Source organism: Mandrillus leucophaeus, unplaced genomic scaffold, assembly GCF_000951045.1.
Source record: "Mandrillus leucophaeus isolate KB7577 unplaced genomic scaffold, Mleu.le_1.0 Scaffold268, whole genome shotgun sequence".
Taxonomy (NCBI): Eukaryota; Metazoa; Chordata; class Mammalia; order Primates; family Cercopithecidae; genus Mandrillus; species Mandrillus leucophaeus.
The window spans coordinates 2,329,424-2,344,898 of NW_012102787.1; the positions used below are offsets into that span (position 1 = coordinate 2,329,424).

At 36.0% G+C, this 15,475-nt stretch overlaps 1 protein-coding gene across 4 annotated transcripts in view; it reads left to right on the forward strand.

The window, feature by feature from the left end:
* Positions 1-15,475, forward strand: part of RNGTT (RNA guanylyltransferase and 5'-phosphatase) — a 354,163-nt gene that overhangs the window by 99,798 nt on the left and 238,890 nt on the right. For all 4 annotated transcript variants that reach the window (XM_011984441.1, XM_011984442.1, XM_011984443.1 and 1 more), the window contains one exon: positions 14,166-14,301. In XM_011984441.1, the coding sequence (XP_011839831.1) occupies positions 14,166-14,301 (136 nt within the window). The remainder of the gene's footprint in view (positions 1-14,165; positions 14,302-15,475) is intronic.

Below are 15,475 nucleotides of genomic sequence, written 5' to 3' on the forward strand. Positions count from 1 at the left end.
TGTGCCTCAGCCTCCCTCGTAGCTGAGACTACAGGTGTGTGCCACCATGCCCAGCTAATTTTTGTATTTTTAGTAGTGATAGGGATTCACCATGTTGGCCAGGCTGGTCTCAAACTCCTGACCTCAGGTGATCTGCCTGCCTTGGCCTCCCAAGGTGCTGGGATTACAGGCGTGAGCCACCATGCCCAACCCTGACTTTTCTATTTTCTTTTACAATTTGAGTGTTAAGGGTGGCCTGAGGTTATTTAATCTAGTGCTTCTCACAATTCTGTGTGCATATGAATCACCTGGAAATCTTGTTAAAGTGCAAATTCTGATTCAGAAAGTCTAGGCTGGGACTCAAGATTCTGCATTTTTGACAAGTTTCCAGGTGATGCTAATGCTATTCGTCCAGGGACCACATTGTAATTAGCAAGAATTGACTCCATTTTCTCAAGTTATAGATGAGGATATCAAAGCTAGGGAGACCAAGTGGTTTTTACAAGGTCCCATACCTAGTTAGTAAGGGTGGACTTTTAATTTTTAATGCGACAAAGTCATATTTTTCAGCATAAGGAAATACTTAAAAACCAAGAGAAATCTTCCTCTTCCCATAATTAGATGGCAGCTCATTTGTTAAGCCAACTTTATTCAATTTGAATCTTTAAGATGTGTCTTAAGATTTTCTCTTCCATCCTTACTGCTTTTGAGGATTTGAAGAAAAAGCAATAAATGGATACATTGATTTATTTGAATATGTCTGTATCCAATTATTAGAGTCTTTACTTTTTGGACTTTAGATGATCAGGAAACAGGTTTAAGTGACCTTAGGAGATAGTAAAATATATTCAAATCTAGTTTTTGAGGTAGAAGCTTCTTGCTATGGTAGGGTAAATCATGTTTTTATTTAAAGTGACTGTTAATGTATACTTTGTTTTCAGATATTTTACAAACTGGAGGAGGTAATGTAACTAGTGTTTTGTGTCTTTGGTAGTGCCTGTATGAATACTTTTTGCTCTTGTCTGTGAATCTAGTCTGGTTTTTCTTGTGCCTTAAGAACTTTTAGGATTGTGGCAGCATTGGAGGTGGGGTGTAAACGTGTGTAAGTGCATGCTGCTTGGGGGAAGTGGGACCACGTAAGAACCCTTTCAGCTCTTGATAATTCCATAATTCTCTAATTCTTTGAAGATCGGTGAAATGGAATAGGAAGCATGTTCTAGCCCACAGAAGTGGCAGTTAGTGAGATGCATGTTGCCCTTAGCAAATGAATTCAGTCCTAACTTGACAGTTATTTTCAAAAAGTGAACAATATGCTTTGATAATTTACTCGTTGCACTTCCCCAAACTGTTAGTTGATTTTATAAATTTGTAGAGGGTGGAGACTTTATCAGTCAATTTTTATTGTTATGACAGTTATTATGTTTCTTTTTGGTAGATAAAGGAAACCTGAACCCAGGTAGATTTAATTATAATTTTATTTAAGTTATCATTTTACTAATCTTTATTTTAATGAGATAGACTGGACCAGAACATGGTCAATGATCATTTTCCATTGTGTATTGTAGCTTTCAAGTTTATTGTGTATGTACCATTACTGTTAGTAAATCTTAAGAAATTCTTTCCATATATTGGGATATTTTGGGCTCTGGGTTTGTTTTTATCATTCTAACGTTTAGAAAACAAGCTCTTAGACAGATTGAGGCCCACCTGATTCAAGTTTTTAAAATATGAATTCTCTGTTTTGAATTATCACTCACTCAGTGCAGCGTCTGATTTTAGTTTTACCTATTCATAGAAAAATGAATTAAGGAACTATTTTACTGTAGTTGTTGACTGCCTTTGACTGTGTAAATATGTTTATATGTTTGAGTTTGTGGTCTGCGGGTAACCTTTACCAAGGGTTACCTATGATTCATTTCTCTATGTTTCAAAATTTCTGTGTTCAGTTATCTCTTTCTCTTCTGTGTTCAAAAGGGATGGCTTCCTCTTTCCTGTTTATAGGGTTCTTAAGCTAATCCCTTCTGTTTTATTCAGGGTTTTGTTTTATCATTAACCCCAACTCTAACTCTTCTTTGGATTGTGTAAAGTAGTACTAGTAGCAGCTGTAGTAGTAGTAGTAGTAGTAGTAGTAGTAGTAGTAGTAGTTGTAGTCATAGTACTAATGATATCTAGCTTTAATTAAGTACTTAATTAAGTACTCTGTGCCTTGGACATAATAACAATAGCTGATACTGTATTACTATGTATTAATCACTATTCTAGTATCCTTTATATATTAACTCATTTAATTCTTTAATTTTTAAAATTGTAGTAAATTACACATAACATAAAATTTACATTTTAACCATTTAAACTATGCAGTTCATGGTATTAAGTACATTTGTATTGTGTGCAACTGTAACCAACATCTATCCTCAGAACACTTTGATCTTGTATAACTGAAATTCTATACTCAAATAACAGTGACTCCCTATTCTCCCCATTCCCCCGGCAACCACTGTACTCCATTCTGTCTCTGATTTTGATTACTCTAGGTACTTCAGAGGGAATGATACAGTGTTTAGTTGTGACTGGCTAATTTCACTTAGCATAATGCCCTCAAGGTTCATATGCTGTAGCATATGTCAGAATTTCCTTCCTTTTAAAGGCTGAATATTTTTCCATTTTATGTATATGCTGCATTTTGCTTATTTATTAATCCCTCCATGGATACTTGGATTGCTTCAGTGGTTTAGCTATTGTGAATAAGGCTGCTGTGGACATGAATGCACTAACTCATTTAATTCTTAAAACTGTTTTAGGAGGTGAGTACTTCTGGTGAGGAAATGGACACTTAGTCAAGTAACTTGTGCAAAGTTACACAGTTAGTAAGAGTTGGTATGGGATGAATGATTCTTAACCACTATAGTGGAGTCCCATATAATTTTCTATGCTGGTACCTTCTCTTTTGCCTACAGATATCTTCACCCCTCTTTGCTATATGTTAACATGTAATTAATGGTATGTAGTACAAATACTTTTAATACTAATGTTGGCAAATGAACAATCAGTTCATTTTATTTATTAGTGTTTGTTGTATTTCAACTATACTTCAACCCAATTACAAAATGAAGTTGAAACTCCTTAAGCTGGATTTTAACACTCCTACTTGCTCCCTGTATGCTTCTCTTTCACCATGATATGATCATTTATTGTATGTAATAGTTATCTAATTCCTGGACAAGTTGGAGTGATAGAGTGCTTTGACTAGGACCTGTTAATTGGAGTATGGGAGATTTCATGGGAGTTTTAAATAGGATTTTGAAGATACATATTTCGAGACAGGATGGTGTAGTAGTATAGCTACGTGGGCTTAGAAACAGACATATACAAATTTCTGAGCAGTGGAGGATGGCAAAATGAGAAGAGAATAAGGAAGTTGCAATTGTGAAGTTAAAGCATATAGTTAGGAGTTGGACAGCTAGAATTGTTCATAATATTGGATGAGATTTTTGGTTCCAGTCTGTCTGCTTGATTTTTAGGGGTCTAGATAGCAAGCACTATTGAGTCTGGAATTACAGGCTCTGGAGCTTGAATTTTTCGTCAGAGCCCATAATTATAGCAGTCTTACCATTGACAGTTTGCAAATTAATTTTTTAAAATTGTTGAGTAGTTTGGAAAAAATTTGCTCCTTACTTACACTTGGTTATTTATATTTAATATGTCATTAATTTTGTGGAATAAGAGAGAGGAATCTAGAAACTGACACTGGGCCCCATGCCCTGCCAAACTCTGTCATAGTGTTGCTTTTTAAATTGACAGATTTGCACAAGACTTTAAATCTCGATGGTTGAAAGGACTTTCTTGAAACAGATTTTGAAGACGATTAATAATCTGTTAATAGAAATAAGGACACACAGTAGTTTGATAAGGCTTGAGATTTTGTGATTCTTTATGGTAGGTATCTCTACGTCTTCAAAATTTACTTTTGATGAATTAACTGAAATTAAAATAAAAGTTACAGTCTTCTGATGACTTTTCTATAGACATAATTTACCCAGTACTGTTTATTAAGATTAAGCCATTTAGATAAACATGACATAGTAAAAAATGTGTGGTAGAAACCATATATAAAATAAAGATGGCTATGCTTATGTAGAAGACATTTAAATGTTGGCAAATTGTCCAAATCTTCAGTGGCATGCTGCTGGCCTGCCATTTAATATACACTTAACATTCTGAGATCAAAGACTAGTTAGATAAATTTGACAATTAAATTGGTGGGGAAGTGAATAGGCTTTGCAATTTAAAATTAAATAATACATGTTGTCTGCTTAATTACTGCTGTGTTCATGTAAGTGATCACATAATAGAAGGGAGCTATGGGCTTAAAGTGAATTTAAGACCATAAAGCCATAATCAGTCACATCTGTTTCATGACTTTAAATTGATGTGGTACGAGTGTGAAAGAAGAGCTCATCCTTTGAAGAGGCCTGCTGTGCTTATATAATCAATAAGTCAAAACAAAAATACCTGTAGGGTTAGAATCTTTTATATTGCTGAATGAAAATTTTGATAGTTTTTGGTAAAGAGATTATGTTAGAGCTACGTTGTCATTTCACTGATTGTTAACAGCAGTAAAAAGTGAAAAAAATGGTTAGACAGTGTTACTGTATGTGGGTGTTCTTTTAAATTTGTTAATGTGAAACTAAGGACCTTAATATGAGTCAGTTGAATTTCTGGGAAGATGACATAAGGTAAAGTCCTCAAGACTGCCCCCTCTTCAGACACAGTTGCAAGTCTGGGCCTCCAGAACTTCTGATCAGCCAGCTTCAATTTGGGGTTCTCACAACCCCTCTTTGGATTCAATTAATTTGCTAAAGCAACTCACAGGACTCGGAGAAACTTATGTTTACTGGTTGATTATAAAGGACAGTACAAAGAATATAGATGAAGAGATGCATAGGATGATGCGTGGGGGAAAGAGTGCAGAGCTTTCATGTCCTCCCTGGGTGTGCCACCCTCCGGTAACCTCCACATGTTCTGCTGTCTGGAAGCTCCCCAAACCCCGTCCTTGGTCTTTTATGGAGGCTTCATTATGTAGGCGTGATGGAGTAAACCATTGGCTGTTGGTGATCAACTTAATCTTCAGCCCTTTCTCCTTCCTAGAAGATGTGGGTTGGTGCTGAAAGTCCTAACACTCTAATCTTGCCACGTTCTTTCCTAGTCCCCATCCCGAAGCTACCTAGGAGTTGCCAACCATCGGTCAACTCATTAATATACAAGAAAGCATCATTTTGGTGTTCCTGAGGATTTTAGGATTTGTATGCCAGGAAACGGTTGAAGAACAAATATATATATTTCACAGTATCACAGATGCAAACAAATGATGTTTAAATTGGTCTTTTCTCTGAGATTCATTAAGTTTAGATTGTATTTCTATGGAATTATAGTATAAATGATAGTTTGGTGCCCAAACTAGTCTATAAAGCTTATTCCTAAGGTAGCTAAATTGCTTACTATGTATATATATTATGAAAAATGACAAAATGTACTGTTTCAACACTGGTAATTAAGCAGACTGCCATTGTAACATAAGAAGTTTATGAAAACTATTTTGAATAATTTAAAAACTTTGGGGAAAACTGGATTTTATAAGATAAGGAGACAGAGACTATTATATAAGGAGATTGTGAAGGGGATTTTGACACTGATTCTTTATTGTCTAGATGGATTAAACAACTTACTACTTTAAATTTTGCTTTATACAGAAACTTTGATTAGAGTTTTCATTGATTCATGAATGGAACTAAGTTAAAGGAGGTGAGAAGGAGAAATATGTTTTTCCTTTTTCTTTTTACAAAATTGTGGTAAAATATACTTAAGATTTCTTATTTAAAAGAAAGAGTTGAAAGAAACAGGAAAAAAATGGGTTAAAGAAGACAGGGGTATACCTTGCAAAAGAGGTTGTCAGAGACAGTTTACTGAGCAGTGAGGTAATGAGAGAAACAGGCAAAGTGTGCATGAGCCCCATGAGGAAGGAAGAAAGCTGGAGTTTGGCAAGTCAGCTGTTCTTGTATTGTTTTTTGAACACATGACAGGTGTTGGTGAGTAGGGGGCATGGTCTGACCAACTGCTTCTATGTCAGGAAGGTTTATATATTCTATCTGGGGAAGTGGTCTGAATTTTCTTTATAAGAAAATTTTAGTATACTTGAATTTATTTCTGTATACTAATACAACATTGAGAATTAGCTCTCAGGGACTTGTGTGCCAAATCTGTTCGGAATAAAAATGAGAGGAAATGTAGCTTGTATAGAATAGCAGAGGTTTGGTAGTGAATTCTTTTTTTTTTTTTTTTTTTTTGGAGACGGAGTGAATTCTTATGAGAGAAAAGATGTACAGAGAAAGTAAACTCTAGGCTTAGCATTATACACTTGTCTATGTTGAAGGATGGTAAATAGATGGTGTGTCTCTTGGCATGAAGTTACTAGGTAAAGGGCTAGTATTATGTAACCCTTGGTATTAAGGATATGTTAGGGACATTACAGTGGGATTTCATCATAGGCACATTAAACTTCCTTACATTTAGCTGTATATATTGAGGCAAAAACAACAACAACAAAAAATCCATTAGCATCCTTTTTTTTTCCCCAGTTAAAAAATAGAGATTTGGTCTCGCTATCTTGGCCAAGCTAGTCTTGAACTCCTGACCTCAAGTGATTCTCCTGCTTTGGCCTCCCAGTGTACTAGGATTACAGACGTGTGTCACTATGGCTAGCCTTGTTAGCCTTCTTGACTGTAAGCAATAGAAATCAACTTTGGCTAATTTATGCAAAGGAATAAATAAGGAGAACCTGTCTTGGAAAATGGATAGGAATCAAGGGAAACCAGCAGCAAGGACCAGAGCCAAGGTCAGGGCACTGGAACACTTTGATTAAGAAGCCACTGTTAGCACTTGTTGACAATGTCTCTGCTGTTGCTATAAATAATTCTGCAACTATTCTTGTGCCTCTTTGTCACTCAAGTTAAAAGTTTTGGGAAAGGAACATGGATCGCTGGTCTAGATCCTGAGCCTATTTCCAGCCTGCTAGGGGTAGGGAAAATCTGGGCCTTTGATTTCCATCTAAACTCATGGTGTCCATCATTTCTTCCAAACAAAATGGAACAATTACTGCTTCCTTCTTAAATGCCCCATGGCTCAGTAAGTATACCCAGTTCCTGAAGCCAGAACTTGGAACTTCTCTCATTTTCTCAGTCACATATCCAGTAAATAGCATATTGAATTCCTGTCAGTCTACAACTTGAATATCTTGAGTTAATCTATTTATCTCTAAAATTATTGTTACTACTATCCTAGTCACTGTGATTTCTCACATGGTCTATTAAAGAAACCTTATGATTTCTCTTGTCTACAGATTGGCCCCTATTCTGTTGGGGTATATATTATGTGTTGATGAACTTTTAAAAATGCAGATCAGATTATGTCATTGGTTTGCTTAAAACATTTTAGTGGTCTGCATTTATTTACCTCCCATCTCTCAGTTCCAGTCCACCCTTTTATACTGTGTTAGGGGTGGGACTTTGCAACCTACATTTCCCAGACTCCCTTGCCAGCTTGCTTGCTGTTGAGTTTCACCACTGGGAGCACTGGCAGGAATTTGGAAGGTGAGAGAAGGGACTACTCTTATTTTCAGTTTCTGTAAGAATACCTCCAGCAGCAAAGGACAACTGTTACTCCATTCTCCAACTTCTTTTGTCACTTTCCACACCCGTCTTGCTGTTACCTCTCAGAGATAACAGCTTCTGGGCAGGGCATCCTAGTTAGATAGAGTACCCCTTGTATCACTTCCTAACCTGCTGGACTTTGTTCCCTTAGTGGTTTGACCATCCTCCATTGGACACCTCTTCATAGGGATTCAAACCTTAAGCTACAGGGCCATTTGTGGCCACCTTCTTTTATTATTATTATTATTATTATTATTATACTTTAAGTTCTAGGGTACATGTGCATAACGTGCAGGTTTGTTACATATGTATACTTGTGCCATGTTGGTGTGCTGCACCCATCAACTCGTCAACCATTATGGAAAACAGTGTGGCCACCTTCTTAGAGGTTAGAGCATCCCACCACATGGACCTCTTTCACCCTCTTCCAGGCATAGCCCCATAATGCTTTTCTTCCAAGCTCCTAGCTTTTCAATAACAGATCTCTTTCATTTTGTTCCCCTAGTCCTGTGGGTCATAGTGTTTCCTGCAACTATTAATCTCTGGATTATTTCAGGCTTCCTGTTCTATGTTCTCAGCTTTCCAGTATCTGTGTAACCAACGTGCTGTAGTACATCTCCTGGGTTTGAATTCTGCATTATGGTTTCTGTTTGTCTCATACAAGTAGTTTTTTGTTTTCTAAGATAAAATTAAAAAAAAAAAGTTAAAATAACTGGTAGCTGGGGGTGGAGGGATTAAAAAATATTTCAGGCTGAGCATGGTGACTCATGCCTGTAATCCCAGCACATTTGGAGGCTGAGGTGGGAGGATTGCTTGAGCCCAGGAGTTCAAGGCTGCAGTGAGCTATGTTCACACCACTGCACTCCAGCCTGGGTGACAGAGTGAGATCCTGCCTCAGGAAAAAAAAAGGTTTTCATAATTCCTGTTTCTCTGTTACTTCTTTAGTCTTATGCCATACCATTTTCCTGCTTTATCTTTACGTTTCAGTATTCTGAACCTTTTTTAGTTACCAGAACATTGCTGCATTCTATCTTGTCTGAAGGACATTGCACCTACTAGTACTACTGTGTACTCCAACCCTCTCATCCCTCATTTCTCTTCCTGTCTCACATTACAACCTATGCTGGGTTGACTCCTACATACCGAATGTGAGGGGTAGTATACTGTAGAGGGTGTATAAATAAACTATTGTCTAAGTTTGAATATCAGCGTTGCTGTTGTGCCAGCGTTATGACATTGGGCAAGTTACTTATGTGTGTCTCAGTTTCCTCATCTGGAAAATGGGGATAATAATTTTACTGACCTGGTAAGGTTGTTGTAAGGATTAAATGAGTTAATAAATGAGTTAAGAAAAGTGCTCTTTTCTTCAGAACATAGTAATTGCTCAATAAGTGTATTAGCTATGCATGAATTCCTCTGGAATGCCTTCCCTGATCTCCAGACTCTGACAGGTTCTACCTTTGTAGGCTCCTGTAATAGCTTCTACTTCACTGTTCTAATATGTATTATGTTTGGAATTATTTAATGTCTTGTTTTCTTGTTGAGTGTAAATGATATGAAGTGGAGAAGAGAGTCTATGCCGTTTGCTGTTATAACCCTAGCACCTAGTACTGTCTGGCATCTAGACTGGCTCCATTTCGGCCCTTTAACTTTTATTTAAAAAATTAATTGATTAAAAAATTTAAGAGAAAAGCCATAATAAGTTTGATAGGGGTTAGGAAAAATGGATAGAGATAGAGATGGTGGTGAAATAAATCAATGTAAACGATCAGCTTTTCTGTTTTTATTGCCCATCAAAAGGCTCTAGTATGGAGGCTCTATCATAGGAGAAGAGGAATATCTGTTGTTTTGAAGCCTCTGTAGTACAAAGAACAAGATTAGAATCCTTTCTTAATTCATTGACACTTTGCAAAGGGAAAATGTTTCTCTGGGTCTGATTATAGACTACATTTCTGGCTTGGTAGCTTTTTTCCCCCTTGCAGCTTTAACTTTGCCCCCTGTGTCTGAAAGCAATTTGTGTTTATTTCTAAAAATTTTTAAAATACAGAAAAGCATAATGAGGAAAGCAAATATCATTGATAATTCTATTACATAGAGATGGGGCAGCTCTTAATATTTTGGTATAGGCTTTACTCTCTGTATTTACGATATACACACAGTTTTATCCTCCTCCTTTCCCTTGTCATTATTTCATCTATTCTGGTTTTAAACTTGCTTTTTTCCCACTAAGTATATTGTAAATCTCTTTCTGTATTAATGAATATTTTTATCATTGTTTTAAAAATGCTTGAATAGTACGCTTTTACATGAATATGTGATATTTATTTTACCTATTTGCTGAATGATGGACATTTGAGTTTTTATTCTTTCACTGTTATAGAATATTTTGATGAACTTTGTTGTACATACAGCTTTGCTTATTCTTTCACTGTTATAGAATATTATGATGAACTTTGTTGTACATACAGCTTTGCTTAACAAATGTTGAGTGCCTTCCTTTAGTGTGTATTCAGATAGACTGTGCAAGATACTTAAGCTGTGGGAAAGAACAAAATAGATATGATTTCTGCCTTCATAGAGTATAAGATAAATTCCTAATTTGATGATCAGAGTTGGGTCTAAATTGGTGATAACTTTAAATTACAAGGAGTTTAATGACCATTTTACTCTCAGACTACTGGGAGGAATGTGAATTAGAACTCTAAGGTGGTATTAGTTACCATTGTTTTCCATCAGTTTTCCTTCTCTTTAATTATGTACTTCCTAAGTTTATTAATGTATATTTGGTGGTTTTACTTAATTATATATCTCACATCTCAGTGACTGCTCTGAAAGATTATTTCCAGTTATGGTAGAAAACCTTCATTTACAGTAAAGTAGTCTATAAATCTGGCTTTTCTGTAATCCATATACCTTTGGTATATATATGTTAGCATTTTCTATCTGGGAAACATATACTGAATTAAATTTTGCCTTTTAATGGGCATGAATATAATACAAATACCTATTGATAATTCTGAATATTAAATTTGCAGTTGAGATAATTTCTTTTTTTTTTTTTTTTTTTTGAGGCAGAGTCTCACTCTGTCGCCCAGGCTGAAGTGCAGTGGCCGGATCTCAGCTCACTGCAAGCTCTGTCTCCCGGGTTTATGCCATTCTCCTGCCTCAGCCTCCCGAGTAGCCGGGACTACAGGCGCCTGCCACCTCGCCTGGCTAGTTTTTTTGTATTTTTCAGTAGAGACGGGGTTTCATCATGTTAGCCAGGATGGTCTCGATCTCCTGACCTTGTGATCCGCCCGTCTCGGCCTCCCAAAGTGCTGGGATTACAGGCTTGAGCCACCGCACCCGGCCGAGATAATTTCTTAATTAATAGATTATATTGCACCATAGTTACATACATAGTTATATACTGACAGTCTGTGAGGTAGTTGCCTCTTTTTAAAGAATCTGACTGCTTTCGGGGACTTCAGAGTGATGTGGAAATATATCCATATTCCTTACATGAAATAGCTCATTACTTTTTGTTAGTATCACATAACAAAAGAACATATGATTTGGAATGACTGGAGTTCAAACAAAAAATCATAGCCCAGAAACTTGTGTTCCAAAGCCTGAAAATTTATGTGTGCAGAAGAATCCCTAAATACCAAGTGCTAAATAATTTCTCTGGTGTTTCTGCAGATGCAAGCTGTGTTTCTCATAAGCTATCCTTTTTGTATATTCCATCCTCTAAAACTTTTTCTTCCTTAGTCTTTTAAATCTGTTTATACACATGTGTACATAGAGAGTATTTTCTTTTGATTGATACTCTACTTGATTTAAAAGCAAAGGTCTAATACTGAGACACACAGGTGTGTGTTTGTGTCTGTGTGTGTGTAAAATAAATGTATCTTCATCCTGGGATAATACCTATTCTACTTAAACATTAAATTTAAAATTCTCAACTTCTGGGCAGTCAGTGAAAGGGGAAATATAATTTCAGTTATCATTATTACATGATCATAAGAGTAAACCATTTATTTTTTCTGAATTCTAACATTTATTAGCTTAAGTCAGCTTTTCTCAAATTGTAAGTATAGAACACCAATTCTGTCAAATTTTAACAGATATCAGGATTAAGTTTAGGAAACAATGGACTAAGTAAGATGAACAGACTTATTTATATATTTTATCATAACTTTAAATATCCTAATATATATCTTGACTTTCTAAGAGAAAAATACAGTGGTTTCCTAACTTATTTGCCTTGAAATACTCTTTTGGTGAATATCAACTTTGCAAAATGCCAGTCTAAGTCCTTAACAACATGATGGGTTATGTGTCTTCCATGCCATTTTTGCAGACGATGTCATCATTGCTTTTTATTTGATCTTACCTTTTGTTGATTTAAATTCTTTTTGAAACATAATCCAAGGCAAAGGTAGCTTAGATTTTTTCTATACACCAGGAATTGCTGCTTTTGAAAAGCATGTGCCAGAGGGCCTTGGGAACTAAGTATTCCTGTTGTCTGTGTGCCGGCTGGCCTGGCATTTGGTCTAGGAGTCTTTCACATACACAGTCAGTCCAGACTGAGGCTGAATTTATTTTTCTTAGTGAAACCTGAGTCCTCACACTCCCCATCTACTAGGGCTGCAGCTTTTATAGCGAGGGCCTGAGCTCTCCATCTGCTCCCCAGACACCTGCTGGAACTAATTATCATCATTATTAAAACTTTAAAACAATTTTTCTATTATGTTGCCTTTTTTCCTTTCCTCTGTTTTCACTTTTTTTTGGGAATTATTTTGGAAACAGCAAAGAACAACATACTTCACAATCTAATCCAAAAACATAAGCCCCTTTGGTTTTCATGCTGCTCTTTTCCATTTTGTTTGTACACCTGTTTTCCCTTAATCAGCTCTCCTGTTTCTCCTCACCTATCCTAAACGTGTGTACTTTGCTCTTCAGAACGTCGGTTTGTGGTTAGCCAGTTATCCACTATTATATTATCTTCCATATATTCTGTTAGCTTGCATCTCTTCATTTAATATTTCTTCTGTCCCCTAATCTTAACTTGATTCAGCTACATCTTTCAGTCATTGCTGCCTTTTTTTTTTTTTTGGACATACCTTAGGTACTTTGCGGGTAGGTGGTTGGACAGTCTGGTCAGTGTTCTCTTTCATTTTCATTGGTACCTCCAGACCACTCTTCCTTCCATTCTTTCATTTAACACCAAACACCAAACAAAAACAGCCTAACAAAATGATTCTGTTTCTTTGAGGCTTATGTCTTTTAACTTTCTAATCTTTCATGCTGTGAATTTTTTCTCATTCTTTTAAGACTTTGGTTCCTGGATATAATCTTCATTTTCACCCCAAGTCTTCTTACTATCCATTTGGTAGCATAGCTTCCCAGACTGTAATGTCCTCAACTTTAATACATCCGGACTTTATATATGGTGTGAAATAGAACTCCATTCTTGATTTGCTGATGGGAAATCAGTGATGATAACCTGACCATTTGAAGAATGACAGGTTGTTAAGTGTATGAATTCCCCCATATATTGATTGAGTTTAAGAAGATAAGAGCTAATTGAAAATCTTATGGCTGTGTTTTAAAATATTTTAATTTTATAGTCATAAATGAGAAGAAAAATTATACCTGATATTGTGGTATCTGGCTATATGATGATATTGATTCAAAGAGAGGGATTAGCTGTTTTGCTAACAGGTATGGTAGAAAGAGCACTGGATAATTTAAAGTCTGGCAAATGGCAAATCACTTAATGTTTTTCACTGTTTTTTTCTGTTTTGAAGTGGCGAGAATAATACCTAATCCATATAGTTGTTGAGCTAATAAAATACATTTATATATGTGTATATGTGTGCTTCAGTGTTTAAGATCTCATAAAAATTAGAGAACCATTCTCTGTTAGGATGGATTCATAAGGTTACTCCTGAACATCACATTGTCTCCATAAAAAACTTTGATTTCCCTATACTCTGTGTTTTCTATAGGAAATGAAAAAAGTTAAAAAAAAATATTATTTGTGGGCTAGGCGTGGTGGCTCGTTCTTGTAATTCCAGCACTTTGGGAGGCTGAGGTGGGCAGATCACTTGAGGCCAGGAGTTTGTGACCGACATCGTGAAACTCCATCTCTACTAAAAAAAAGAAAAAAACAAATTAGCTGGGCATGGTGGCACACACCTGTAATTCCAGCTACTCTGGAGGCTGAGGCACAAGAATTGTTTGAACCGGGAAGATGGAGGTTGCAGTGAGCCAAGGTTGTGCCAGTGTACTCCATCCAGCCTAGGCAACAGAGCAAGACTCTGTCTCAGAAAAAAAAATTATTATTCATGATACTTTAATCTGCATGATAGAGAGACTCTAGTGAACATTAGTCTAATAATGTTTAAGGTCTATGGAAAACCAGTTTGTTATTTCTCATGACCCTGTTCTTGATATTATACTGCAAATACTAGCTTTTTAATGTTTCATTTACAGGTACATGATGTTGATTGATGGCACAAATGAAGTTTTTATGATTGATAGAGACAATTCAGTATTTCATGTTTCAAATCTGGAATTTCCATTTCGTAAAGATCTTCGTATGCATTTATCAAATACTCTCTTGGATGGCGTAAGTCATATTTATGTATAATATAAAATTAAACATTGCCATTTTTCTTTTCCTTGTAAGTAAATCTGTATTTCTATTGGTTAAGAAGTTTCAAATCAAATCTAACTTTTTTTTTTTTTTTTTTTTTGAAATGGAGTCTCTCTCTGTTGCCCAGGCTGGAGTCCAATGGCACGATCTCGGCTCACTGCAACCTTCGCCTCCTGGGTTCAATCGATTCTCCTGCCTTAGCCTCCCTAGTAGCTGGGATTACAGGCATGCGCCACCACGCCCGGCTAATTTTTGTATTTTTAGTAGAGAAGGGGTTTCACATGTTGGTCAGGCTGACCTCGAACTCCTGACCTCATGGTCCACCTGCCTCAGCCTCCCAAAGTGCTGGGATTATAGGTGTGAGCCACCACACCCGGCCAAATCTAACTTTTATTAGGTTGTTAAATTTCATTTATTTCTTGTGTGTGCTTACATTGAATTAAGGTCCTTTTGAAGAGGGATCTGCCAACTGAATCTTTGAACATAAGTAGGACTTTGAGATATTTTCTTTAGTGGAAAAACTTGTTAAAGCTGGAAAGGGTATTAAATGATTGCTCTGGTCAAATATGTATACATATGGATAGTTATATAATTTTGCATGAAGAGAAATAAATGTTACATGTGGTTAGTAACTTATCTTTTTGCTCCATACTTAGCAATATGTTTTGGACATCTTTTTCACATAAATGTCTGAATGTATAGAGACCATGAACTGGGGCTTCCAAAATATCGTGATTGTGAAAATTGTAGGGTTAAAAAATTACTTGTTAAAAATATGACCCCTTCTAATAGCGTATCCTAGACCATATGAATTGGAATCTCCCAGGGGCCTACATGTTCGTACAAGTGACCAAGTGATTGTAATTAGGCAAGTTTGAGAAACAGTTCTGTAATTTATTCAACCAGTCCCCTTTTGTTGGACAGTTTGATTTTTGTATTTTTTCCTGTGTCTAGTAAATTTTTATTCCTATGACAGCATGTGTAACAAAATATTACTTTCTAATAAAAACATATATATATATATACACACACATACATATGTACATGTATATGTATCTGTATATAGATTTAACTATCATATTATAGTTAATGTCACTGGCAACCTTGCAGTTGTATAGTACATAAAGGTCGTAGTCATTTGTGGCAA